This window comes from Littorina saxatilis, linkage group LG7, assembly GCF_037325665.1.
Source record: "Littorina saxatilis isolate snail1 linkage group LG7, US_GU_Lsax_2.0, whole genome shotgun sequence".
Classification (NCBI taxonomy): Eukaryota; Metazoa; Mollusca; class Gastropoda; order Littorinimorpha; family Littorinidae; genus Littorina; species Littorina saxatilis.
The window spans coordinates 26431820-26459549 of NC_090251.1; the positions used below are offsets into that span (position 1 = coordinate 26431820).

The 27730-nt window shown below is 40.1% G+C and overlaps 3 protein-coding genes and 1 long non-coding RNA gene across 7 annotated transcripts in view; 1 reads left to right on the forward strand and 3 right to left on the reverse strand.

The window, feature by feature from the left end:
• Positions 1 to 27730, forward strand: part of LOC138971029 (uncharacterized) — a 417720-nt gene that overhangs the window by 362258 nt on the left and 27732 nt on the right. The window lies entirely within an intron of this gene.
• LOC138971023 (uncharacterized) overlaps positions 1 to 27730 on the reverse strand; it is a 36327-nt gene that overhangs the window by 709 nt on the left and 7888 nt on the right. For 2 of the 3 annotated variants that reach the window (XM_070343622.1, XM_070343624.1), the window contains exons 2-8: positions 8722 to 8834; positions 8195 to 8229; positions 7597 to 7704; positions 6837 to 7087; positions 6467 to 6563; positions 508 to 643; positions 179 to 333 (exon numbers count right to left, since the gene is read on the reverse strand). In XM_070343622.1, coding sequence (XP_070199723.1) covers positions 179 to 333; positions 508 to 643; positions 6467 to 6563; positions 6837 to 7087; positions 7597 to 7704; positions 8195 to 8229; positions 8722 to 8834 — 895 coding nt within the window. Of the gene's footprint in view, positions 1 to 178; positions 334 to 507; positions 644 to 6466; positions 6564 to 6836; positions 7088 to 7596; positions 7705 to 8194; positions 8230 to 8721; positions 8835 to 12537; positions 12649 to 27730 lie in introns of those variants that run through there. The other variant, XM_070343623.1, reaches the window with a different exon arrangement.
• On the reverse strand, positions 20320 to 21293 carry LOC138971021 (uncharacterized). The gene is made up of 2 exons (XR_011457147.1): positions 21222 to 21293; positions 20320 to 20464 (listed from the first exon to the last, which is right to left on the reverse strand). It is a non-coding gene; the product is annotated as an uncharacterized lncRNA (long non-coding RNA).
• Positions 26248 to 27730, reverse strand: part of LOC138971024 (uncharacterized) — a 5191-nt gene continuing 3708 nt past the window's right edge. Inside the window, exons 6-7 of the mRNA XM_070343625.1 lie at positions 27435 to 27487; positions 26248 to 26691 (exon numbers count right to left, since the gene is read on the reverse strand). Of these exons, the coding sequence (XP_070199726.1) occupies positions 26363 to 26691; positions 27435 to 27487 (382 nt within the window). The 3' untranslated portion in view covers positions 26248 to 26362. The remainder of the gene's footprint in view (positions 26692 to 27434; positions 27488 to 27730) is intronic.

Genomic DNA, 27730 nt, shown 5'->3' on the forward strand with positions numbered 1-27730 from the left:
ACCTCACGAGATAAATAAAAATCGGACAAATTAACAACATACATAAAAGCTTCCGTTTTGTACTAAATGTCTTTATCCTGTCATAACAGTTTCAGTAATACAAATCACCAGTCAAATTCAGATCAGTCAGCTGCAATTATAATTTAAAGTGACACAATATGAAATGTATTATACTGACCAGACATCCCCTGCGCATGTGCTGTGGAACTGTTGTCTGTGCGTTGTGTGACCGGCATCACACAGAGTCTGAGAGTCTGAGTCCCAGACTCTGAGTTCAATCCCAGAGTCTGAGTTCTGGCAGGTGGTCGAATTTCACCAGAGCCAGACCCTTCCCTTTTAACACAAGCATTAAAAAATAAATCTTACAACAAAGAAAACAACGAAATACAGTGGAGCTTAGTGTTCAAGGTACAAATTAAACATGTTTGGGTAGCCCAATAGTAATTATTTATAACACAATATCAAATGAATAAGTAGAAGTGAGCCTCAGTCGGTTTGATGTCTAACCTTTGCTTGCGTTTTCTCCTGCGGAACATGACGACGATAATGATGATGATGAAGATGAACACAACGACGACAGCAACAGTAACAACTCCAGCAATGGCAGCAGCGTTGTTATCAATGTCGCCATCAAATGACGTTACTGAAAGGTAACAGGTTAACAATCAGTTGATAATAGTTATCCCTTATGAACAATTTGATCCAATTATGAAGACCTGGTTAAAGGTAGAAATGGATATAATTTCCCGTTAAAAACACACACACACACACACACACACACATACACACACACACGCACGCACGCACGCACACAAACAACAAACTCATTATCATCATCATGAACATCGTCAACATCATTATCATCATCATCATGATTTGGCAGAACAACATGTATAGAGGTTAGTGATAGCGATGCATTCTTGCTTCGGGGGATGAAATAAAACAGAAACAGCTTCAGAATATGACTGTTCGTGACAACAGATATTTGCGAAGCTGCGATTTGAAGTGTTTAATCGTGCTTGACCCCTTTATCTCACATGGTAGCGAATTCCAAATTGTTGAGCCCGAAAACGCTAAACTGGTTTTATATAAATCAACACGGGGTAGTGGGGAAATTATGTGTTTGAGCCATATATGTCTGTTGCTTTCTGAAATAATGATCGCATGTACTGTGGGGTCTCGTTTATTTCTACCTTAAACATTAAAATCGCCTTATTAAATAATAACTGATCTTTAAGTGATACAAAATTCAGGCTGCTATAAGCTTTTGATCTGTTGATGTTTGCGGACCCGGCATGATAAGTTTAGCTGCGCGACGGTGAAGAGAATTTACTTTTTTCAAGTGAACATCGCTACAACCATCCCAAAGTGTAGATGCATAATTCAGATGAGGTAAAATATGAACAAAATAAAACAACTTGAGTGCTGAGGTATCAGCGTAATGCTTTAATTTGGAGAGTAGGAACACATTTTTAGATAAGGTTTTGGTAACACGGTTGAGGTGGGACTGCCACTTTAATTCAGCGTCTATTGTGACCCCGAGAACACGATGGCTGGTTACTTGCTCAATGGGTGACTCATTTAAACTGAGATGAAGATTCAGAGGAGCGAGTTGGTGTTTCTGTCGTGTTGTGATCACCATGCATTTAGTTTTGCCTGGGTGTATAATCATTGAGTTTTGTTTACACCAATCAAATATGTTGTTCAAACTCGTTTGAAGAGAGGTTTCAATAGACTGTAAACTTTTACCGGACGTGTAAAGAGACGAGTCGTCTGCGAAAAGGTCATTAATAACCGTCTTGTCTGATATATAGAGTGGTAGATCGTTAATATAAATGCAAAATAAAAGTGGGCCCAAAACTGATCCTTGTGGGACGCCGTACTTTACCCGTACTATCGCAGAACGGTTACCATTAAGGGAGACAAACTGCGTTCTGTTCGCTAAATAAGAACGAAAAAAAGGTAAGTAGGATGCGTTGCCTAAATAACAAGATAATTTCTTAAACAGAATAGTGTGATCAACAATATCAAACGCTTTCTTAAAATCAAGGAAGACGGCGCCGACTGTTTCCGAATGGTTAATGGCAGAGAGCCATGTATCGCATAGTTTAACGAGAGCTGTGTGACACGAATGTTTGGGGCGAAATCCTGATTGGGATGAAGCGAAAAGACCACGGCTTTCCATGTGCAGAAGCAAGCACTTGTGTACATGTTTTTCTAATGGTTTTGACAAAACAGACAATAGCGAAATTGGCCTAAAATTGTTTATGTCGGTTAAGTCTTTTGTTTTGGGGAGTGGAGTTATTTTTGCGGTTTTAAATATTTCTGGAAACACATTTCGGTCAATACATAAGTTATAAGCATACGTAATTGAGTCAACAAGAAAGGGTAACGCTAATTGAGTAAGAAAGCGGGTATGTTATCGGGTCCCATTGACTTTGTATTACTCAAGTCAGTTATTAATCGCCCGACTTCGTGGACTGCAATGAGTGGGATGTTAACAGGTTTAACTTCTTTTAAATTGGCCTGGCAGAATAATTTAAGAAACTGTGGGCATTCATACTCGCTTTTGTCATTTTCCCTATAGGTAGATTCCAACAGCTTACTAGGAAGAGATAAAAAAAAAATAATCATTAAAGGCACTGGGTGAAATACTAACCGAGGTTGAATGTTGTCGGGTTTTTGATTTTGCAGTTACTTCGTTTATTGCTCTCCATAAGGAAGCGGTATCTTTCTTCTCAGAAACAAGTTTATTAATTTAAAATAATGCCTTTTGGCCCCGCGCACGAGGTCTACGTCCTTATTTCTTTGTTTCTTGTAATCAGTTTATAATTTGTTCTCTTTATATAAATCGCGAAGAGCCATAGCGTTTATAATGTCTTCATTTAACCACGGGGGAAGTGTGGGGTGTTTAACCCTCTTTTTGTGTAACGGTGCATGTTTATCAATAATTGGCAGAAATGCCTCATACAAAGCAGAAAAGGCACTATTTGGACAATTATGATTGCAAATAAGATGAAAGGGCACAAACGCAATGTCTCGCAAAAAATCCGTCTCATTGAAATTTTTAAAGGATCTGTACTCAATTGTTGTATGGCCCTTAGGCGGACGTTTTGGTAATTTAAAAGACCAAGTGCAAAAAAATAGGACTATGGTCACTTATACTTTCATAAGATACAAACACTTTAGAAACATAACACACATTGTTTGTTTAAATAATTATGATCAATTAACGTTGCACTAGTACTGGTTACTCTTGTTGGATCTTTTATTAATTGCTGAAGACCAAACAGTGATGTAGTAGAAGACCATGCATGTTGCGGTTTATTTAAATCATAATTAAAATCACCTAAGAGGAGAATGTTAGAATTACAGTTATTAACTTTGTTCATCATGCGCACAAAATCGTCAATCCATGCAAATGAAGAGGCTGGATTTTTATATATATACCCCACAAACACAGAAGGAGATTTAGAGTGTTGTATCTCCGTCCAGATGCACTCCACATTCTCTGACTCTAAATCAGCTAGTTCTCCTTCTTGTGATTTTCACAATACTGTCATGTACGTATAGCACAAGTCCAGTATGACTAGACTGGTTGCTGTCGGGTCTTAAAATTGTATAGTTAGTAATGTCAATAGAGGTGTCGTCGATCCTGGAATCAATGACGTATCTGTTCAATCAGTTACAATCACAGGACCTATGTTGGAAGTGGTGTAAATCCCTGGTTGTAATGATGTGTTTCTTTTAAACTGTAACGCGTCTTTCCGATATGGCTGAAAATAGCGAAATAACATGACGTTTACGTGGGCTAAAGTTTCTCGATTCGCATGAAAATATTTCCTGGAACATCCGATCGATTTTTTTACCAAATATTGACACAATGCCGAGCAGATCGGGTCCCTACTATCACATATAAAAAAGAAAAAGAAAAAAAAAAGTCCAAACTGACCCTGACATGTTTGCACCGTCCTGCAAAACGTATCAGTAGATGATCATCCACATTTTGAAAAAAGGCACAAGAAGAGAGATCGTAATCTGATAAATGTGCATGTTAAGTGATATGAAAGCGTTGTTTTAAAGTGTTCACAATTTGCCATGTCCAAAAATAGATATAAGTATTCCTTCAGAAAGTTAAATAATTATGATATTTAACTAATTGTAGTGTAATCAAATTATATTAGGACGTAAACGTGCGTGCGTGTGTATGTGTGTACAAGTGTGGGTGTGCATGTGTGTGTATTCCAAATAAGATCCCTAGACTTTAAAACATTATTTTTTATATATTATTTCTTTGATGATGTCATAGCCGGCTTTTGGTGAAAGTTGAGACGGCACAGTCTTGCCTCCAATTTTTAATGAAATTGGTTTAGATTTAGGCCAAGCAATCTTTGACTAAGTCAGGAATATGGGTTTGCGTTTCAGGTTTGAAACTTAAACACTAATTAGTGCAAGGTTAAAAATGGAGTGAAAACAAGCTCAGAAAGTTAAAAAGAATAAAGAAAATCGCGCTTTTCTGTTAAGCACAAGCGATACTACGCTATACCTGCTTGTCACTTCAAGCGATAAGCTGGCCACAGCTCGGAGTTATGTATGCTTTGCACGTGAACGCTTTCTCGGCCTCGGGTATCGTCCAAGCTGTTCAGTATTGTCTTTGTGAAAAATGCAGTGCGTTCAGTTTTTTTCTGTGAGCTGGACATATTGACTCAATGTATCAATTTCTGTTTGCGCGAGTTGTTTTATTCCTGGTTTTGTAAGGTACTTGTTTTGGATATTTTAAGAACGACGAGTTACCGAGCAACGTAACACTTCAAAACTCACCTCTCATCCCAAAATACAGTGCTGTTTGTCAAGTGAAAATATCTTCATTTCTTTTGATGGTCTATCTATAGCAACACAATTTACTTTGACTGGCTCAAGGGCGGATCTAGGGGGGTCCGGGGGCATGCCCCCCCGGAATTATATTTTTTCAAGGAAGCAAAATGCTGCAATCTAGGGCCACCTGAGCTCAGAAACTGTCATTTAATCATATCTCTCTCTCTCTCTCTCTCTCTCTCTCTCTCTCTCTCTCTCTCTCTCTCTCTCACTCTCTCTCTCTCTCTTTTTCCCCTGAAGGGGGGGGGGGGGGGGCGGGTCCCCTTACCCCCCCTAAATCCGCCACTGTGGCTTACGAACAAATCAGTCATTTGTACATTTTAAGTTGTTTTTTAAAATATTGAACAGCGAGCGAAAGCGAGCTGTTCACTATTTGAAAAAGCAACGAGTGTAAATCTGGTACGAAACAGCAAGCCATGTAGTATTCTGTTTCTCCTACATTCTGTACTTACGTGTATTTTACTGAAAATGTCCTGCAGTCGAGGCAGCTAAATTGAAGACGCTTGTTTTGGAACCCCGATCTCTTCTAAAGCCTCGTGCAATCTATTACGTCAAAGCAAAGAAACGTCACTCTGAAAGTGTGGCTTGACGTGTTAGTTCTGAAGATTCATCGAGGGTAGTTAGCGAGCGCAATTTTTGTTTCTATAATGACGTTTGTCTCGGTGACTTTGGCATCATAAGCAGTGGGAAAACAGGTCCCTGCCAGACTTGCTTGACATGACCTCATTTACATGATAATATACACACGTGTGATTTGAACGATTATTATCTCACGGGTGTCTCTGTCACGTATGTAGGATAATACAAATTACGTCATCTTTTATTTGTTTGTTGAGAAAAGAATACTTTTAAAAAGTGGTCGATGGGTATATAGGTCCAGTCGCATATTGGGATAACATGAAGTCTTATTAAAAACTCTCAATAGTTTCAGATATACAGCATTTCTGTGAGTCTTACTTAAAAAGGGGTGGTGGTAGATTCAAAATTGTTTCCAGAGTTAGTCCGCGGCTGCCTTGAGTACATTCCCTTTTCTGATAAAAACGTTTGCGATTTGATCAGCGGCAGTTTGTTGTACAACTGTATTTTATTTGATCAGCGTTAATTACAGTTTCCGTTCTGTTTTACCTGACTTGAGCGGCTGGTTTTAGTATACGAGCACTTTTAATTAATTTTCATCAGTGGCGCCATGTGCATTAACATTTGATTTGTGCTATTATAGCCTCATGTACAGCTGCATTCCCAATTATATACAGCTGCACCTTTAATCATAAATATACCCGATCTACTAAGTGTTCAAATGGAACAAGTAACCGTTGTTTCATTTGGCTTAATCATGTCAGATTGAATCAGTAACAATCTTAAAGTGCAATAAACTCAGTTAGAAAAAACAATGCAATCGTCCGACAGCCGAAGCGACAACTTAAATGAAAACAATTCAAAAACTCTACTCTGCCTGTACAACCTGCTCACCGACCGCATTATCACACAACCTCAATGTTAACTTGAAAGGCAACACAACTGTGACTGCGGGCCTTTTCCTCTGCAAAACAGAATGTATACCGTAGGACCACAACTATGATTGTCACTTTACCCTTCTGTGAACAGTTGCCTTCAAGAACTTTGATGGGGTAAAGTTTGGGAGGTGGCACTTCTTGTCCAGCACCTCCACCCTTTACTCGGAACTGAATCTGCAATTCAGTCGATCATTCTAAATGGCGGGTTATGCCGGACAGGTAAACAGAATTGAGCAAGAATTGCTTGTCAGCATGTTATTCTAACAGTTATATTCGTACACACACACACACACACACACACACACACACACACACACACACACACACACACACACACACACATACACATACACACACATACACACACACACATAACATACGAATGTACACGAATAATTATTCCTAATAAATCATTTCTTAATCATGAATGTTTTGTTTTTATCATACCTTTATTGTCATCGGTTCGATGTTCAATCGTGCAGTATGAGTCACATTGTCAGCGACGTCTGTAGAGTTTTCCATCAAGCAAGGCTGTTCAACGTTTCTGAATGCAAGGAACACCTGGAGCTGATACGGCAAGCCTCTGGAGTATGTAAACTCTACACAGGTTGGCTTAGACAATTTGACCCATGGAGACTCCAGAACGGAATATACGCTGGCTCCCTTATTTGAAATGCTCTGACTGACACTGGCATAGCCTTCGATGTGAACAAAAAACAAAAGAAATTGTCATTGAAACCTGTTGACTTAGAATTAGCCACAAATAAGTATCAATTAAATAACACTGCAACATTTTAGTGACAATCTTTAAAATAAATGCAGGCCCAAACCAAACCTAAATGCTGGTGACTGTTCAGGAGAAGACAGCATGCAAGTTCCATAGGTATTTTACGAAAATACATTGTTTATGTTTACTTTGATTGTGACTGAAATAAAGATCGACACTGGGCACAACACAAAAAAGAGATGGAAAGAGAGAAGAGAGAGAGAGAGAGAGAGAGAGAGAGAGAGAGAGAGAGAGAGAGACAGAGACAGAGACAGAGACAGAGACAGAGACAGAGACAGAGACAGAGAGACAGAGAGCACAGAAGGCAAACAAAGAGAGAGAGAGGAAGGTAAACAAAAGACACAGACAGACAAACGGATGATTAAATAACACAACCCAGTCCACCAAAGACAGGAAAACTGAACACGAACTTTAACCTACCATTGTTTGTGCTCCAGTTGCTCATACCGCTGTCAACGCAACCTTGACTGTAGTGGCAAAGGTCTCCTTCGAAGCGGCAGCTTACATCGGTTGGGGATTCAAATGAGACTGCACACAGTAAAGGACACACGTTGACAAATTTTGCCCTGTAACTCTAAAATAGGTTCAAACATTTTAAAGTTCAGCCATTAGGCAATAATACTTCAGAAACGACAGTTTTTTCTTGGTTAAACCTCATACAAACGCATCGAGAATGTAAGAGTAAAGGTGAAACTGTACCTGAGCAGAGATCATCGGTACCCAGGAACAGACAGAGAAATACAGACACAGACACCCGCACCCCCCCCCCCTCCACATACAAAACCAGATATGTGGAAACAAACGCACGCAAACACACACATACACAAACACACACACAAACACACACACGCACGCACGCACAAACGCACGCACGTACGCACAAACGCCCCCCCACACACACATACACACACACAGACACATACACATGCACACATGCACACACACACACACACACACACACACACACACACACACACACACACACACACACACACACACACACGTATGAACTTCTCACCAAGAGAGTCTGCTTGATAAGATGCATTTGCCGGCCTAAACGAGAAAAACAAATAAATTCAACAAAAGGGTAAAACAAAACAAAAAGCAGCAAATTATACCGATTGTAATTGTTTCTTTTAGTATTAAATGCTTGAGAAAAAGATTTGGCTCCATTTGGCTTCACATGCTTTTGGTGGAGAGCGACATTTCAAAATGACACTTTTTGTCGTTTATCTCTCTCTCTCTCTCTCTCTCTGTCTGTCTGTCTCTCTCTCTCTCTCTCTCTCTCTCTCTCTCTGTCTGTCTGTCTGTCTCTCTCTCTCTTACCCCTGCTCTCTCTCTCTCTCTCTTACCCCTGCTCTTTCTCTCTCTGTCTCTCTCTCTCTCTGTATCTCTCTCTCTCTCTCTTACCCCATGCTCTCTCTCTCTTTCTGTCTTTGTCTCTGTCTCTGTCTCTGTCTCTCTCTCTCTCTTACCCCTGCTCTCTCTCTCTCTCTATAATTCAGTAGATTCGATATGTCCAATACACTGGTACTTATAGCTTACCGTGGGTTGAAACAAGTCTCGGTCGCTATGCTAAGAATAAACAGGAACAGCACTGGACAGAACAAGCTTAACCGGTACCTCATTGTGGAAGCAAAACACAGAGGAATTGACAGCTGAAAAATAGAATTAAAATAAAGTTATAATCATATATCAGGCAACAAAATTGTAGGTAATAAGTGCAGACAAAACTCGCGATGCTCACCGGACATAATACTCATTGAACATCTGCTAGTAGGGAGGTGCCATAAGAGTCATATGCAAATATTTAAAACAGAGCAAAACATCGAGACGATTGTTTCATGCAAATAGATAACGTTGATGGCATGGCTACGTCTGTCAATTAGAAACACCGCTTTTTGTTGTTGGCTGTCTATGCATCAAGCAAAAATTCAACAACAAACAAACAAAAACCTCCAACATAACAAAACAAAACAAACACACACAACATATATGTGAAAGGCTAAAACTGGAGCATAGTAATAGAATCGCAATATGGGAACACATTTCTTAGGACTTCACCCTTGCAGGTAATTGGACTAAAAGTAACAAGTGAACAGAAGTGAACCATTTCGGTCTTTGTGCAATCGTATGAAAGCAGCAAGGAGATTGTTGACAGACCGAATGCCAAACAACATTGACTTCCGACACAGGGGAGTATCTAGAGTGTGTGCCTTAAAGAAGAAATTATCATGTCTTCAAATTTCCAGGAACTAGAACAGCACATGATTTACTCTGATATATATGTAACTTATTTCGAAGGTAAGTCATATGAGCATTTTGCTTTTCTAGCCAATATATTTTTACGTAGACATCAGGTCATTAAATCAAATCCCTTCAATGCGCAGGAAGCAGACATACTGTTGATTTTTGGAATAATGTCCTTACTCAAAACAATGAATTTAATTGCACGAACAGGGCTATGCCTTTTACTGTGTGATCTGTGAAATAGAAAAGGAAATTATGTGTGCAATCTCGTTAATGTAACGGTATACTTTGCTTCCCTTGTAAGCAATATTTTGCACCACTACAGATCTGTCTGGGCTTTTACATTAAATGAGCGTTTCTTGCTACTATGACACATGTCAGCCATCTACACCCTTTTACATTAAATGAGCGTTTCTTGCTACTATGACACATGTCAGCCATCTACACCCTTTTACATTAAATGAGCGTTTCTTGCTACTATGACACATGTCAGCCATCTACACCCTTTTACATTAAATGAGCGTTTCTTGCTACTATGACACATGTCAGACATCTACCCCCTTTTACATTAAATGAGCGTTTCTTGCTACTATGACACATGTCAGACATCTACACCCTTTTACATTAAATGAGCGTTTCTTGCTACTATGACACATGTCAGACATCTACCCCCTTTTACATTAAATGAGCGTTTCTTGCTACTATGACACATGTCAGACATCTACACCCTTTTACATTAAATGAGCGTTTCTTGCTACTATGACACATGTCAGACATCTACACCCTTTTACATTAAATGAGCGTTTCTTGCTACTATGACACATGTCAGACATCTACACCCTGCCTACTTCATGTGCAGAGTGGGAACCTTTTTGTGAACAGGTTAAAAATAAAATCCGCAAGCAAAAAGGAGAATAGAATGTAACAGAAGCTCTTTGTTGTTTTTTATAAAGCGTCTGCGCGTCTCTGAAACTCTGCCAAATGCACTACACTAGGTCTCGCATTCTCATGTTACGAAGTTCCGGGTTGCACAAATAAGAACACGTACACCAACAGCCACGTTTCATTTCAAAGCGCCTTTGGAAAGCATATCATATACAAAATGTATAGTGCAATAGCTGAGTACTTGACACTGCCATCGTAAACACGGTATTGCATGTCGTCACCTTAAGTCACACAAACTGCAAAATGCATAAGAGGTTGAAATCTGACGGGGAAAGTTATTAACAGGTCGGATGATTTTCATATTGACATTTGGTTCACTGATTCCTTGTTTACGACACTTCAACTGCTCAACTAAGATATTTCTAAGACAAAATGCGTCAAATAAAGAAATATAGAGTGAAGAATTATTTTTGTATTGGCCCTACAACACTATGATATTGTTTGGTGCAAATTTCAATGATGTTAAGTCAGGCGTCAGTTATAAGATATTTCGATTCTCGTCAACACAGTTTGTTCGTTCATAATTATGTAGAATGAAGGTGGGCAGTAATTGGCCAAAATTAAACTTTAAACAAATAATGAGATTTGCTATGATCTGGCTGAGGGGCCAGTCGTGGGAGCTTAAACAAAATTATCTAATATAATTCAAAGCAACTTTTATATAGTGCTGGAGAAGAAAAGTTGTTTTGGACGATTAGCACTATCTTCTGTTAAAATTTCCTGTTTCTAGACTTTGTGGTTTGAGCACTGTACACGTAATTCTTCACAAAACAATAGAAAAACAGTCAAACTTATACCCGAAAAGAGCCCGACGCTTAACGTCACATATTAATACATATTCGTGTGAACTCTAGTGCTTCTTAAAACTGTCACGCTCATTGGACAGAACCTGACCGAGGAAAGCAGTGAATCAAACCTTGACAGATGTGAGAAGTGTGCATTCACGTGCTGACAATAGAGGTCAGTAAGAGGTGTCACTGAAGCTTCTCTAAGGTTTGGTCATAATACTCAAAATTTACCAGGATTGAACGACAATGACTAAAAATAACACTCAACCCTTTTAACAAATTAATACTAATCATCCTGAACAATGTTCTCCGTACACACGCTATGTAAGTTGCTATGTAAACTTGGCCAACATATTATTGCAACAATTTTCGCACGCTATGAAAAGCATTAAAACGCAATTCATTTTAGTTAAACTTTATATGCTCGAAAAGGTAATTATGTCAGCTGTACATATCATTTGTCCGATTGATGGTACTTTGTATAGGCATCCCGTGACAGCCTGTCAAACAAGGTCACCCCTAGAATCGACCTGACAAAAACCATAGCCCCGTATTTTAAAATCTGCAAAAAATCAGAATATGCACAAACCAAACACTTGTGACAACCATTGGAAAGGTCATTTAATGTCCTGTTCAGAACATTTTGTTTTATGCACCTGACTTCTCTAGTCTTTATGTAGCCGTTTGTCAAAGGCGGTAGGTGTCAACCGTTTCCGAGGCCCAAAAAGGCACGTTTTGCGGCCATTTTTGAGGGGGTCTTCCACCCAAAGAGCCATATCTGCTCAAGTTCTCAATGATTTGCTTTGGAAATTTCAGAAGTGATGACCAATAGGCTGACCTAAATCGGTGTTTACTTTTGCGAATGTGTATAATAAGCGTGTTGTATTACGTAACTTTTCCGAAAGAACTAAACAAATATTCATATTAATTCAGGGTTTCAGGTTAAAAAATCGGGACTTTGCATGCTAAGCAAAAAATGAATGCGGCAATAGGTGCCAAAGTTTGAGGCAGATCCCAGTGGTGGTTTACAGTTTATTTTGTTTCAAAGAATTTCTTTTCCTAAAGTCAACCAATGGCCCTCCAGCAGGAATATACCTAGCTACCTCGTTTTTCAAGCAATGTTTATTTATTAGTATTTGTTTTTCTTGTACCATGAGCAGCATATCATACCTTAATCACATACTTATTTTAAACTTAAAAAGATCTTAAACAGGACAGTTCATTATCTAAATCTTTGGTGGTGGGACGGGGGAGGGGGGGAGGGGGGGGGGGGGGGGGGGGGGGCGAATAAATAGCCGTACAACATTCCTATACGTATTATTCAACAACTTATTTAAAATTGTGTAAACTTTATATTATACCGTGAACGTGTTCCTACCTCAAAGCGAGAAGAAGTTCGCCAGCATAACCACCTAGCTGTATCGTGCCAAGGCCAGAGACTCAACTGACTTAGCATGCACACGGTGTCGTGCCTACCTGTGTGTGCAGTTAACTTCCTTTATCGTTCGTATCGCTTTCACGTCTATTGTACACGCTGCCAAGCCGGGTGACACTGGAATACGCCGCGTCACCGCATGACGTCAAATGCATCAGCTGTTCGCAGTGAGTATCTCCAGAAAATCGCCTCTAACTTCTTCCAAATAACATATCATAACATTGCTGTTGTCTTCACTTTAGCATAAGGTGCTATAGTATCCTGGAATCGATTCATTTTGTTCCTCCGACATATGCGTGGCCCTCGAAGTAAGATTATGTACACTTTTCAAGCATATTCAGTGTAAATTTAGGCATTCCTCAGTTCGTATGGAAAAATAACCTCACGGACAAAGCTGCAGATACCTGGAGAGTAATTAAAGGCCATTTCGTGATACGCACGTCACTTTTTGTTATTCAAGTTGGTATACTTTGATCACAGTTCGTGAATTCATTTGGTCACCGAAAGATTTCACGGGTGTACGCCGCGTCACTCGCCGGGTGTCTGCCCGATCACTTTTAGCTTTGCCATGGGTGTGCGCCGCGTCAACAACTTTCCATAGTTTATCGTTTAATGGTGGTATTGCGTACTTTTTTTTTATAGAAGCTGAACTCAGGAAGTACATGAACTGATTGTTACGGCTGGAATTTACGTGTGTATGCCTGTATGTATAGTATATCTACTCCTATCAGAAATTGTGCGTGCTACTCTCTGTTTACTATCTAGCCTTCACACACACACACACACACACATTCCAACCAGGCACAAAGACAATAACACAGTTACGGCCCTTTGCCTCTGTACCTCTATTAGAATGTTCAATAACACAACATAAACGTATTATTCCACATTCATCCTACAAATCACTCTCACTCAACGAGTAGGTGCTATTTCTGTTAACATACAGAAAACTAGCTGCACAAAATTACATACATGTTATTTTGTCATGTAGTCTACAATTCCCGTGCACACACGTAGAACACTTCAAGCTTTGTTCCGTGAGAGCCTGTCTGTCTCACTACATACGAAGTCATTGTCTCAAGCAATACTTCTGTCAATATTCACTTCTGTTACACACAGATGACAAAAACCACGACGCTCGACGTCTCGTGGTTGTTCACTTGGGAAACGTATCTCCGTACAGCTATCACGCTGGTTAATTTCTCCCAGTCGTACTCACATATTCAGTGGCACGTACTGCTCCACCCCACCCACACAAACTGTCTTCGTGTGGTGGAATGGGGACGGGGTTCCCGTTTTACAGCGCTTCACGCTGTCTCCCCTCCTGCGCTCCCCACAGCTCACGGCTCGGGCGTAAGGGCAGAACCTCCCGTCTCGTTCCCCAACTTCCGCGACCCCTCTCGGCCCGGGATGCTAAAATACACAAGTTTAAACTACCATAAGTCTCCATACTTGAATAAACTTTTATGACATTCTTTATCACTACCGTCAACTAACTTATGCGGTTACAGTATATACACCCGCTTACTCATAAGCGACTTCATTTCCGAAAAACATGTAAACATTCCATTTTCAACAATGGCTGACAACAGCGCACGCTTTTCAGCCAATTCATACATGACTCTCCCGGTCATTTCTCAAGTCAATATTTCCGAGCAAAATAATATCTCCGAGCAAAATATCAATTCAATAAATACCTGTAAACACAGCAGTTGAATCCACCGATTCAATACCGCGGCACGAGTCTAACCGACCTCCCAGCGCCCGGTGAGAAACTTTACCCAGTAAGAGACCCGTCTTCTCTTGTCAATGGTCTGTTTGTTTGTTTGTTTGTTTATTTGTTGCTTAACGTCCAGCCGACTACGCAGAGCCATATCAGGACGAGGAAGGGGGGGATGAAGGGGGCCACTTGTCAAGCGATTCCTGTTTACAAATGCACTAACCCATTACTTGTGTCCCAGCAGGCTTTAGTAAAACTAAATTAATACCTACTGGAAGATTACCAGTTTCCAGTATGTTAAAATAGGCTTAACATATCTACTGCTGGACTTACATCAGAACACTAACAGATTAAACTATACATGAATCGCGAGACAAGCGGCAAGAGAAGAGATTTTTGGAAAAAATACAGGTGAATGAGCAAGAAGGCAGAAAAAAAGAAAAGAATTCATGAAGAAAAAGAGAGCATGACAGGAAAGAGGAACCAAAAATCTACCTAACAGCAAACTAGAAAGCTCCTGCGGTTCCAAAAACAGGAGGGGCCTTTAATTTCATAACCGCAGTGCCCCACTGCGGGATCAATGGTCTGCAAAGCTCTGCTGTCTAATCTATCTACAAACGTGACCTCAGTCACTACTCTTCTCTGATTGGTCACATCTCACACGTGACATCACTGCACTGTACGGACAATATTTCACCGCACGGTGCCTACTCAAAGTTCGTGGCCCATGAAATTGTGTACACCTGCGTCACATAACTCCAATATACACTATGTGCAAATCCCTTTGTCACATTACCCCCTCCTCCCAGAAAAAAAATGACCGACCGAGGTTATTTTTTCTTTAGGATAACAGGTAAAAGAGGGTAACTACTTCACTGGCATACAATTTCAATATCGCATTCCACTACGGAACAAAACTGTCGTAGTTGATATAAGAAACAAACTTTCTGATCCACTGATCACATATTATGTGTAACAACACTACTTTATGTCTGATAAAGTACTTCTTCCTTCTCTTGGAAGATTCCACTGAGTTTTTCTTTTAACTCACAATTTCCAGTCATGTTGCTTTCTAGCTCAAACTTAAAAAGTCAATCTTTAACACCATCAGTTTTCTTATGAGTCCAGGACTCTTCCAGCATAGTACTACGACTCATGTTCCTGATGCTAAACCAGCAAGTAGCCAAAATCATGCAAACCATTTTCTTGACCTCTTTCTGCGTGTGCCACCATGGCTTACAGCAGCAGTAGTCTCAATTAACCTGGACTTCAATCTGTTCACATCTGCTTGCAACTGAAAGAGTTGTTCTCGCACAACTGCCAAGTTCTCATTCGAACACGCAACCTTCTGATCTGGAGTCAGAACCAAAGGTTTACCAGGAGGGTTTCTTCTCTTTTCCTGCGCACGATTTGTACTAGCTGTAACCCCCTCAACATCAGGAAAACAGTCTGCACTCCCTGAAATCCCCGGAATGTTGCCTATGATCAAATCAGCGACAGGATCATTCAGTACGCAACAAACCATTTCTCCCGACACATAAGGTGTCTCAACTTTAACTTTCGCCTGAGGATAAGTAAGGACCTCTCCACCAAATGTCTTACAGGTGACCTTTCTACTGACCATCTGGTCTTTTGACACCAATCCACTACGCACTCCAGACATCGTTGAACCCGTGTCTCGAAGGACTGTACATTCTCTCTCGTTGACACTACCATGTTCCAACTTCAAACTTTCCACAACTTTCTTAACTGGAGGAACGACTGGAGGAACGACTGGAGGAACGACCTCCCGAACAACTGCATTTCCTGACTCCCTCTCTTCTAGAAATTTAGCCATCGGACACGATTTCAATTTATGGCCGCCTAAACCACAAGCCCAGCAAGGATTTACAGGATTTATCCGCAATGGACACTCTTCACACCAATGACCTTTTTCCCAACACAGAAAACAAGTGTCGTCCTCTCGGGGTGAACGAACTCTCTTACCATGTGCACGTCTGCGTCTACTTCTACGTGATTTATATGCACCCTCATGTGGATATGTTTGAGCTTCAGAAGTCCCATAACTCCGGTTATCACTATGCTTAGCAAAACCAGAACCAACTCGCGGTAACTCCTGATCACCTCCGTGATTATCACCATTTGCGGAAGCAGAGCCAACATAGTCTTCCTGAACACAGGAACCAGCTGAGAAAATAGTAGACCCTGACTTCCGTGATAAACGGTAATTCTCGGCAGCAGTGACCATATCATCAAGTTTAACAAGACCTCTCTCTCGAATGAAAGTTGCTACGTCGGCTGATACACTTTCAAGGAATTGTTCTGCCAGAATCAAGTCTGTTAAACCATCAACATCTGTGGTTATCCCAGATAGCGCCACCCAACGATCAAACAATCGTCGCAACTCAATTCCAAAAGTTTGGAACGGTTCATTTTCTCTTGGTTTACTATATCTGAGTTTTTGTCTAACATTTTCAGATGTGCACTGAAATGTCTTCAGCAAGTTCTTTTTCAAAGATTGGTATGTTAGTTCACCAGCAGCAGCAAGGCTATGGTATAGGTTTAATGCATTGCCCTCTAAAAGAGCAGACAAGTACGTGATCCACCTTGTCTCTTCCCATCCCAGAGATTTTGCATGAGTTTCAAATCTGAACAAGTAAGAGTCTATATCATCTTGCTGTTCCCTGAATGCAGGGAGCCTGGTGTGAGAATCCCGATCATTTTGCGGTGTACGCGAACCAGCACTAAGTTCAGCCTGCCTAATCTCTAGTTCTTTTTGTTTCAACTGGTGTTCTCTTTCTTCCCTTTCTTTTAGCAACTGGTGTTCCATTTCTTTATCTCTTCGTCTTTCTTCCATTTCCAATGCTTTTTGTCTCTCTTCCCTTTCTTTTTCTTTTTGTTTCTCTTCTCTTTCCAATTCTCTTTGTCTTTCATCTTTTTCTCGTTTTCTCTCCAAACGATCAAAACTCTCTTTCACGTATTTCTCACGTTTCTCTGCAGCCAGACCCAAAGTCTCTGCCTGTTTTACAAACTTTTCAAACAACGCATCATAATCATCTTCGCTCTCCATTGTGTAAGTTTTGAACTTTCAAAATCACACCCAAAATATGTCCAAGTTTAGAGAAACAACAAATTTGAAAAAGTTTCAAAGAATAATGTAAGTCCAAGCAATCCACTTGAAATCTGTCACGTACCACAAAAAATCTTTCACCAGATACAATAGTCAACACAAGACTATATCCAAACACGTTTTGGCGTAAATCTCACGCAAAAATATCCAACAATTTTAATTAAAGTCAAATATTCAGTCAATGAAGTCAAAACGAATCTTCAAACATATATACAAGTACAAACAAAACAACAACCCCAAACCACAAATAGGAGGAAAAATTCAAAGTTCAAAAATGCAAACACAAGTAAAGACTTAAGACTAATCAACAATCTAAGTACTAAATCAGAAAATCAAACCCAAACTAAATAAAGTCCAGCTAAAAGAAACGCAGTTGGAAGCAAAATAAAAACGAAGTTCCAACAACAAATTTATGAAGTAAAACAACCCATCAAAGTTTTAAATAGTAACTTAAAATAACTATATTATACAACTACTAATAAGATTAACCTAATTTAGATCAACAAGACAACAACAACAAAAAATGTAGTTGGAGGCAAATACAACAAATTCCAAAAAAAAAATTTAAAGTGACACAATCACCAAACAGCCGACTAAATTAAACCAACAAAAAAAAATTCAAAGTACTCAATCTACTACCATAACTAATAACACATCAAAAATAAACTAAAACTTAAACTAATTAAAGTCTCTATCAAAATATCACAACTAATTACTTTAATTATTTACAACAAACTTACAAAATCAACAAAGCAAACCTACAAAATCAATAAACCTAATCAATCACACTAACAAAAAAAATAAATTCAAAATCAAATCATAAAATTTCAAAGTCAAAAAGAACAAAATTAATCAAAGTTAATCAACTTAACAAAGGCAAAGGGCAATAAACAACAGATAGATCCCTATTCCAAAGCAGAAAGAAAAAATGTACTAACTATTTTACAAAATGAAAGCACAGAAAAGAGCAAGGAAAGAGAAATGAAAGACCCCACAGGAAGAAAAATGAAGCTAATCCCTCAGTGCTTAGAACTGTACAGTAAGCACTACCGTAAAACTGGAGACGGTAACAGTACAAAACAGGACATGGACGACACAACTACTCAATCTGAAAAATCTCTGTCTGCGTGACCTACTGCCAAAAATTCTAAAAAACCCAACACAGGGGACAAAATTAAATTTAGCAAAGCAGGGAAACAACTACAAATTTTAACTAACACAGAGTAATCGGGGTCACCAAATGTTACGGCTGGAATTTACGTGTGTATGTCTGTATGTATGTATATCTACTCCTATCAGAAATTGTGCGTGCTACTCTCTGTTTACTATCTAGCCTTCACACACACACACACACATTCCAACCAGGCACAAAGACAATAACACAGTTACGGCCCTTTGCCTCTGTACCTCTATTAGAATGTTCAATAACACAACATAAACGTATTATTCCACATTCATCCTACAAATCACTCTCACTCAACGAGTAGGTGCTATTTCTGTTAACATACAGAAAACTAGCTGCACATAAATACAAACATGTTACTTTGTCATGCAGTCTACAATTCACGTGCACACACGTATAACACTTTAAGCTTTGTTCCCTGAGAGCCCGTCTCTCACTACACACGAAGTCATTGTCTCAAGCAATACTTCTGTCAATATCCACTTCTGTTACACACAGATGACAAAAACCACGACGCTCGACGTCTCGTGGTTGTTCACTTGGGAAACGTATCTCCGTACAGCTATCACGCTGGTTAATTTCTCCCAGTCGTACTCACATATTCAGTGGCACGTACTGCTCCACCCCACCCACACAAACTATCTTCGTGTGGTGGAATGGGGACGGGGTTCCCGTTTTACAGCGCTTCACGCTGTCTCCCCTCCTGCACTCCCCATAGCTCACGGCTCGGGCGTAAGGGCAGAACCTCCCGTCTCGTTCCCCAACTTCCGCGACCGCTCTCGGCCCGGGATGCTAAAATACACAAGTTTAAACTACCATAAGTCTCCATACTTGAATAAACTTTTATGACATTCTTTATCACTACCGTCAACTAACTTATGCGGTTACAGTATATACACCCGCTTACTCATAAGCGACTTCATTTCCGAAAAACATGTAAACATTCCATTTTCAACAATGGCTGACAACAGCGCACGCTTTTCAGCCAATTCATACATGACTCTCCCGGTCATTTCTCAAGTCAATATTTCCGAGCAAAATAATATCTCCGAGCAAAATATCAATTCAATAAATACCTGTAAACACAGCAGTTGAATCCACCGATTCAATACCGCGGCACGAGTCTAACCGACCTCCCAGCGCCCGGTGAGAAACTTTACCCAGTAAGAGACCCGTCTTCTCTTGTCAATGGTCTGCAAAGCTCTGCTGTCTAATCTATCTACAAACGTGACCTCAGTCACTACTCTTCTCTGATTGGTCACATCTCACACGTGACATCACTGCACTGTACGGACAATATTTCACCGCACGGTGCCTACTCAAAGTTCGTGGCCCATGAAATTGTGTACACCTGCGTCACATAACTCCAATATACATTATGTGCAAATCCGTTTGTCACACTGATCCGTGTATGTGTCTTTTCCATTTCATTACAGATGGAATTGTCCGCTGTCACCCTTGATAGCTTCTTGGATGTAAGTACTGAAGAAACTGTTCAAACGCAACCACTTCAAGATCTAAGTGAGGCTATAGGCCTCCCAGCCATGACGTCAACGCCGGCAAAGAAAACCGTTCTCACTATCCTGATCGCAGTCAACAATTTTAATTCTGTCATTGCCTGATACATTGATCTTCTGATTGCGTTCATTCAACTCACTTGGCACTACAGAAAACTGTTTTCGAATAAAGGACTTTTTTCCTGTCTTGTGGTTTAATGAAACACAGCGGTACTGCAGTTGGTTGTTTGGATGTGTTGCAACGCAATGATTAATTACAGACTTAAAATCCTCAAACTCCTGGAAACAGTGAGCACAGCGAAAATCCATGACCAGATATGCTGAAACAAGAAAGAAAAAGATGTTATCTTTTGGGGATTTATAGAATGAACAAAGAGAGAGAGAGAGAGAGAGAGAGAGAGAGAGAGAGAGAGAGAGAGAGAGAGAGAGAGAGAGAGAGAGAGAGAGAGAGAGAGAGAGAGAGAGAGTTTTGAGTTGAGTCTGTCCACAATTACTGGAAAACACACAACTGCTGTGTTATGTTCTCTTGATCTTGCATAAAAGTGACAAAAAACATCCAGCTAAGTCATATTTCTGTGGAGAGCTGTTTTTCGCATCAAACTGCCACACACAGACCGACAGACACAGAGAGACCCAACTATATTATTTTGAAGTACTTGACGCGGCGCTCACCCGATCGGTGACGCGGCACACACCCATGAAAAAATAAAAAAGGATCCGGCGCACACCCGACAAAAACTTGGGTGACTTCAGAAATTCATGCAGTGTAATCAAACTACAGCACTATACGTCTCAACAAGTGACTGAACTATCAATAAATGACCATCGAACGTTCTCCGATTGTCTGCAGCTTAGTTCGTGAGCTTGATTTTCCATGAGAATCGTGGAAAACCTAGATTTAAACAGAATACGCTTGAGAACTGTGAATAATCTTATATCTACGTCCACACATGCGTCCGAGGAACAAAATGAATCGATTCCAGGATACTATAACACCTTATGCTAAAGTGAAGACAACGGCAATGTTATGATATGTTATTTGGAAGAAATTAGAGGCGATTTTCTGGAGATACGCACTGCGAACAGCTGATGCGTTTGACGTCATGCGGTGACGCGGCGTATTCCAGTGTCACCCGGCTTGGCAGGGTGTTGTAGGGACATCACGATATTGCAAGGCGCGCGCAGGTCTTTTTACAAAGTATCGGAAAACAAGTGTGTTCTCAGAATCCAAACCGGACGAGTTAGTGTTACGTGTTTTACACATTCTTTTGCATCTGTCTTTTTATGAGGTACTTGAATGTGAGTGTTTGTGATGTCTGGAGTATTGTGTACGTGTGTGTGCGTGCATGTGTGCGTGTGCTTGTATGGGTGTGTGTGTGTGTGTGTGTGTGTGTGTGTGTGTGTGTACGTGCGTGCGTGCATTCGTGCGTGTGTGTGTGTGTGTATTTGTGCGTATTTGTGTGTGGTGGGGGTTGGTGTTTGTGAAGGACACGACCTGATCAAAATAAACTTTGTAAAACCTTGCAAAGGAAAGCACGCCTTTTTTTCGTAACTGAATACAGAATACAGGACATGAAATTCAAGACGAAACAACGAGGAACATTGTTGTTTAAAAACGACGCTCACAGAAGCTAAAATCTGTGAATAGAAACGTCTCACAAGTTATCCTGCTCTTCTTATTTCGTACAAACACATTACACTTCGTTGCCTCTTTTGAAAACGATGTTTTGTGTCAAGAAAACCATTCACACTTCAGAGAGTAGGAGCTCACTATTTTATTACTGACACTCTGTATTGGCTGTAAATGAATGTTTTCCCTGGAGGTGAATCGTAACATCTTGAACAAAAAGATTATCTAAAGTTAGAATATAGCACTTGAATAGTACTTTAATGATAATTGTTTGTGATGATGGACATGTCCACACTTCTCGTTGCACAAACACTTGATAACGATAGTCACTGTCTTCGAATGCTTCGTGTGTGTCATGCTCCGGTCATTTTCTTGTTCTTTGTTGTTGTTGTTGTTGTTGTTGTTGTTGTTCGTGGTGGTGGTGGTGGTTGAGGTTGTGCCTTCGTGTTTGCCAAAACATTTAGCTTTTTTCGAAATCATACTCCTGTTAATTAATTAGTTTTGACAAGACAGGTACAACATACCACCGGAGTTGATGTTTTTACATTTAGTCAAGTTTTGACTAAATGTTTTAACATAGAGGGGGAATCGAGACGAGGGTCGTGGTGTATGTGTGTGTGTGTGTGTGTGTGTGTCTGTCTGTCTGTGTGTGTGTGTAGAGCGATTCAGACTAAACTACTGGACCGATCTTTATGAAATTTGACATGAAAGTTTCTGGGAATGATATCCCCGGATTTTTTTTTTTTCGATAAATGTCTTTGATGACGTCATATCCGGCTTTTTGTAAAAGTTGAGGCAGCACTGTCACACCCTCATTTTTCAATCAAATTGATTCAAATTTTGGCCAAGCAATCTTCGACAAAGGCCGGACTTCGGTATTGCATTTCAGCTTGATGGCTTAAAAATTAATTGATGACTTTGGTCATTAAATATCTGAAAATTGTAAAAAAAAAATAATTATCAAACGATCCAAATTTACGTTCATCTTATTCTTCTTCATTTTCTGATTCCAAAAACATATAAATATGTTATATTTGGATTAAAAACAAGCTCTGAAAATTAAAAATATAAAAATTATGATTAAAATTAAATTTCCGAAATCGTTTCAAAAACTATTTCATCTTATTCCTTGTCGGTTCCTGATTCCAAAAACATATAGATATGATATGTTTGGATTAAAAACACGCTCAGAAAGTTAAAACGAAGAGAGGTACAGTAAAGCGTGCTATGAAGCACAGCGCAACCGCTGCCGCGCCAAACAGGCTCGTCACTTTCACTGCCTTTTGCACTAGCGGCGGACTACGTTCAGTTTCATTCTGTGAGTTCCACAGCTTGACTAAATGTAGTAATTTCGCCTTACGCGACTTGTTACAACTCAGTTGGTGTGCTCATGTGACGTTCAACGTAGGCAAGAATGTTTAAATCTAGCTTCTTTTAGTAGATATGAACAAATAGTAATAATTTCCAAACCATCTGCATCCTTGTGTGAATATTCAAACCAAACATACTCAAGCAGGTGCTTAAGCTCGTAAAAGAAATCTACTCTGCTGTCAGTTTCCAGTTGGACCTTTTTTCTTTGCCAAGACGGCAGGTCTTCTCTTCCAGTTGAACGGATATTCTGTAGTAGCCAAGTTCCCTATCGTTTGGGGAAACTCACCACCGACGGTACGTTTTAATTACAACAAATATCTTGTGTTGACCAAGTTCACTATCGTTGGGGGAAAATCACTACAGATGGTTTGGTCAATATTGGTCTCCTAAAGGAGTTTTGTAACGGAAATAGACGTCTAGGGTCTGGACTCGTTTGTTATAGACTCGTTTGTCAGAGTAAAATTCTAACCTTGAGGCATTCCTCAAAGTCAGACGAGCGATTTAAAATAGGCGGATTTTCGCTCAATGCCTCTTGCAACGTGCAAATTTTACTCTGTGACTGTGAACATGTCTTGTTTTACTTGTGTTTGTCTCTATCCAAATTGTGTTGCATGCCGTGTGATATGTTCTCACATAGAAAGTCCCCAATAGGCAGTTAACCTCCTCATAGGTTGGTAACCTCCTCCGTATTAGAATCTAGAACACACACACACACACACACACACACACACACACACACACACACACACACACACACAAGCACGCACAAACACACACACACACACACACATACAAATGCACACACACGCACGCACACACACACGCACACACACACGCGCGCACACAGAGTTGTAAACGAATGAACTATTGCCAGCTATGATTATTTTTTGTCAAGACCTCCATAATATACACTTCTTGGCTCATTCGTTTTTTTCTTACAAATAATTCTACAAGAATTCGAATAAGTCGCAATATATATTTATAGATGATAAAGAATGTTTGTGTGCAAACCATAAATAATATTATTTTCAAAATAATTCTGCGAAAATTCACAATGCTTACAATGTTTATAAAATAGTTTTACGAAAATTCACAATATTTACATGTTAAAAAAACGATCATTCACAACATTTACAAAATCAACAAAATTACAGCTCTATAAAAATTCACCGTATATAACATATCAAAAAATCACGCTTTCGTTTATAAAGGAACTTCTTAAGCAAAATAAGTAAAATTACGTGGTATCAACATTTATATTAAACATATTTATGTAAGTATATAACAGACGGTCGCTGTGGCGGGGTGGTAAGACGTCGGCCTCTTAATCAGAAGGTCGTGAGTTCGAATCCTGGCCGCTGCTGCCTGGTGGGTTAAGAGTGGAGATTTTTCCGATCTCCCAGGTCAACTTATGTGCAGACCTGCTAGTGGCTTATCCCCCTTCGTGTGCACACGCAAGCACAAGACCAAGTGCGCACGGAAAAGATCCTGTAATCCATGTCAGAGTTCGGTGGGTTATAGAAACACGAAAATACCCAGCATGCTTCCTCGAAAAGCGGCATATGGCTGCCTGAATGGCGGGGTAAAAAAGGTCATGCACGTAAAAATCCACTCGTGCAAAAACATGAGTGTATACGTGGGAGTTTCAGCCCACGAACGCAGAAGAAGAAGAAGAAGTATATAACAAATGATATGTTTGGCAAACCAATTTTAGACTTTGCCAGCAATGCTTAAAGGCACAGTAAGCCTCCCGTAAACCATCACAGAGCTCCCCGAGCGTCTACATATAGTACAAGCATACTTCCATTTGAACGCTCACCGAACGGGAACATCCTGGCTGCTTTCTGTCGAGCGTGAGAAATTTTCAAAGAATTTATTTTCGTGGACTTGGCCTCAACAGCAATGGCGCCTCGTTTTGGTGCTGGACGGCTGTTATGAATACCGGAATTCACGCCCGGACAGTAAGCCTCCCGTAAACCATCACAGATACTGTCAGGCTTTTACACACAGTACAAACACCCTTCCATTTGAACGCTCACCAAACGGGAACATCCTAGGTGCCCTACGTAAAGAGCGAGCAATTTTTTAAGAATTAATTTTGCAGATTGTCTCGAACACTTTTTGGACCCATCCTGAACTCAGGTCAAACATGAGTTACTTCCCTTCGGGTCTCATTCTATCGATGTAAACTGACGATAGCCGTGAATCGATGATTATCAAAATGTTTTTGGACCGTGGTGCGTTTTTGCGCTAGACCTAACTTTTAAAATCTAAATAATAAATTGACAGCTTGTTACACAAACATTCTTTAATCATAAAAGAATTCTTTTTTCATCAAGACAAGATCAGTACAATTCGAAGTTGTGAAAGTTTGAAAAAAGAAAAGCCCGGAAGCAGGGTCACGCAAGGGTCGTAGCAGACGACGCCGGTTTATCAGTGCATATCGCCGTTCCTCTCAACAGTCAAAAGCCATCGCTAGAGTTCTTGTGAACCACAGCCGTTTGTTTCGTGCATAAAAACGTGCTATTGTAAATAGTCGCATTCAAATAACTAACTGACGACTACATTCTTTGAAAAGCGAAACTGGATCACACGGGTTTACGATGGCTCAGGGGTAAGATAAACCACGCAAAAATAAATTCTTTGAAAATTGTTCGCTCTTTACGGAGGGCACCTAGGATGTTCTCAATCGGTGAGTGTTTAAATGAAAGGGTGTTTGTACTGTGTGTAAAAGCCTGACCGTATCTGTGATGGTTTACGGGAGGCTTACTGTGCCCTTAACACATATTTTCTCTAAATCTCACAAAGGCAGATTTTAAGAAAAGACGCAGCCTTATATTTTAGGGGCGGATCACATCATTTTTAAGAGGGGGGGGGGGTTCCACATTTCTTTTAGGAGCAGATCGAGGATGCGAAGCGTTCAGTTAAGGGCGCGAAGCTCCTGGGGAAACCCCGGAAATCCCCCTCTGGATTCGCCCATATATCTGTATCCTGATTAAATTAAAATCCAATTCAGGTCTATCTTTCTTTCAACACTTTCATTTTTTTCAATGTTTTTTTACACTGAACACAGCTGTGAAAAAAGCGATTGGTGAATAGCAATCAGATCTTTTCTTTGCTGAGTCAACAGACTCGGGTTGCCGATAAATTTCATAAACACATATTAAACAATCGCGTTTAGACCCGGACTCTGACGGTCCTTGACTTTTCCACGTCTCTAAATATTCTGATAATCTGAACCATTTGAAGTAGCAGGAGCTTGCTTTGAAGATGAAGAACCCCACCCTAGCGGACTCACTGTGTTGTAGTATTCGGAACACGCGCTTGCTCCCTGCTCTGTCAGTTCCGCAGTAATTCGGGCAGCTAGCGAATCGTAAGGTCTGTTATCTCCCCTGTCCTGCGACAAGACTTCGTAAGTGTTGTTCTGATTGGTCATATCAGCATACGCGTGTTCTTCGAGGTTTCGATTGGTCAAACCATCATACACGTTGAGGGGTGTGAGATAGTAGTTGGAAGCGTCTGAAGATCTCGAGGGATCTCTGCGGCCTGCGGATTAATATTAATAATAATAATTACAACACAACGTGACCTTTATGTTCTTTAATTACTTCTCGCTGACATTTTAGGACATAAGGGCTTTTTAGGTGCCTAAGGCATTCTTAAAAGCTCATTCAAAAATTCCAACTAGTTTAAGAGATATATTTTTAATTAAACACCTTTCTGGGTGCACACGGACTCACGACCACCGGCGAAGGTTAAACATGATTTTGGAATGTTTTTTGCTATTATGAAAACGTTTAATAACTATTGGTAGTTTATGTTGTTGTTGACTCTATCTACGTTGTTGTTGTTGTTGTTGTTGTTGTTGTTGTTGTTGTTGTTGTTGTTGTTGTTGTTGCTGCTGATGATGCTGTTTATACACAAGTTTGATTCAACTTTGTTTCCATTCGTGGAAAAAAAGCAAAACTTGTTTGGTTATGTTAACAATAAAACACAATGACAATGACAATGACAATGACACACACACACACACACACACACACACACACACACACACACACACACACACACACACACATGTTACAGCTGGAACAGAAACGGGGTATGGGAAGCAAGAAAATCTACAATGAGTGACAGATACCTTTAATTTGAAGACACAAGAAGAATTTACTTGAGAGCATATTCTGAAACGTCCATCAAGTTTCGACGGATTGGCCCATAACAGTGGCTGTGCATGTTTGAGACGCAATCAATATATTAGAACACCTGATAACCGGAAGTGTACTTACCTCCTGTTGTCATTGACAGGTCCTCGGTGTTTCTGTTTTCATCATCAGGTTTGCTGCAACAAAGCCAAACATCTTCAGGAAACAGCGCACAACTTGTGGTGTTTTTTTTTTTTACATTTAGTCAAGTTTTGAGATAGACAAAGAATCAGGACGAGGGGGTCAAACAGATTGACTAAATGTGTTGACATCTTGTTGTTTTGGCACATTATAAATCTGTTTCCGTGAACCGTACAGATATGTTGGAGAATAGCGGAAGCTTTACAAAGGATTCCTCCGCCATTAGCTCTTTTATTACC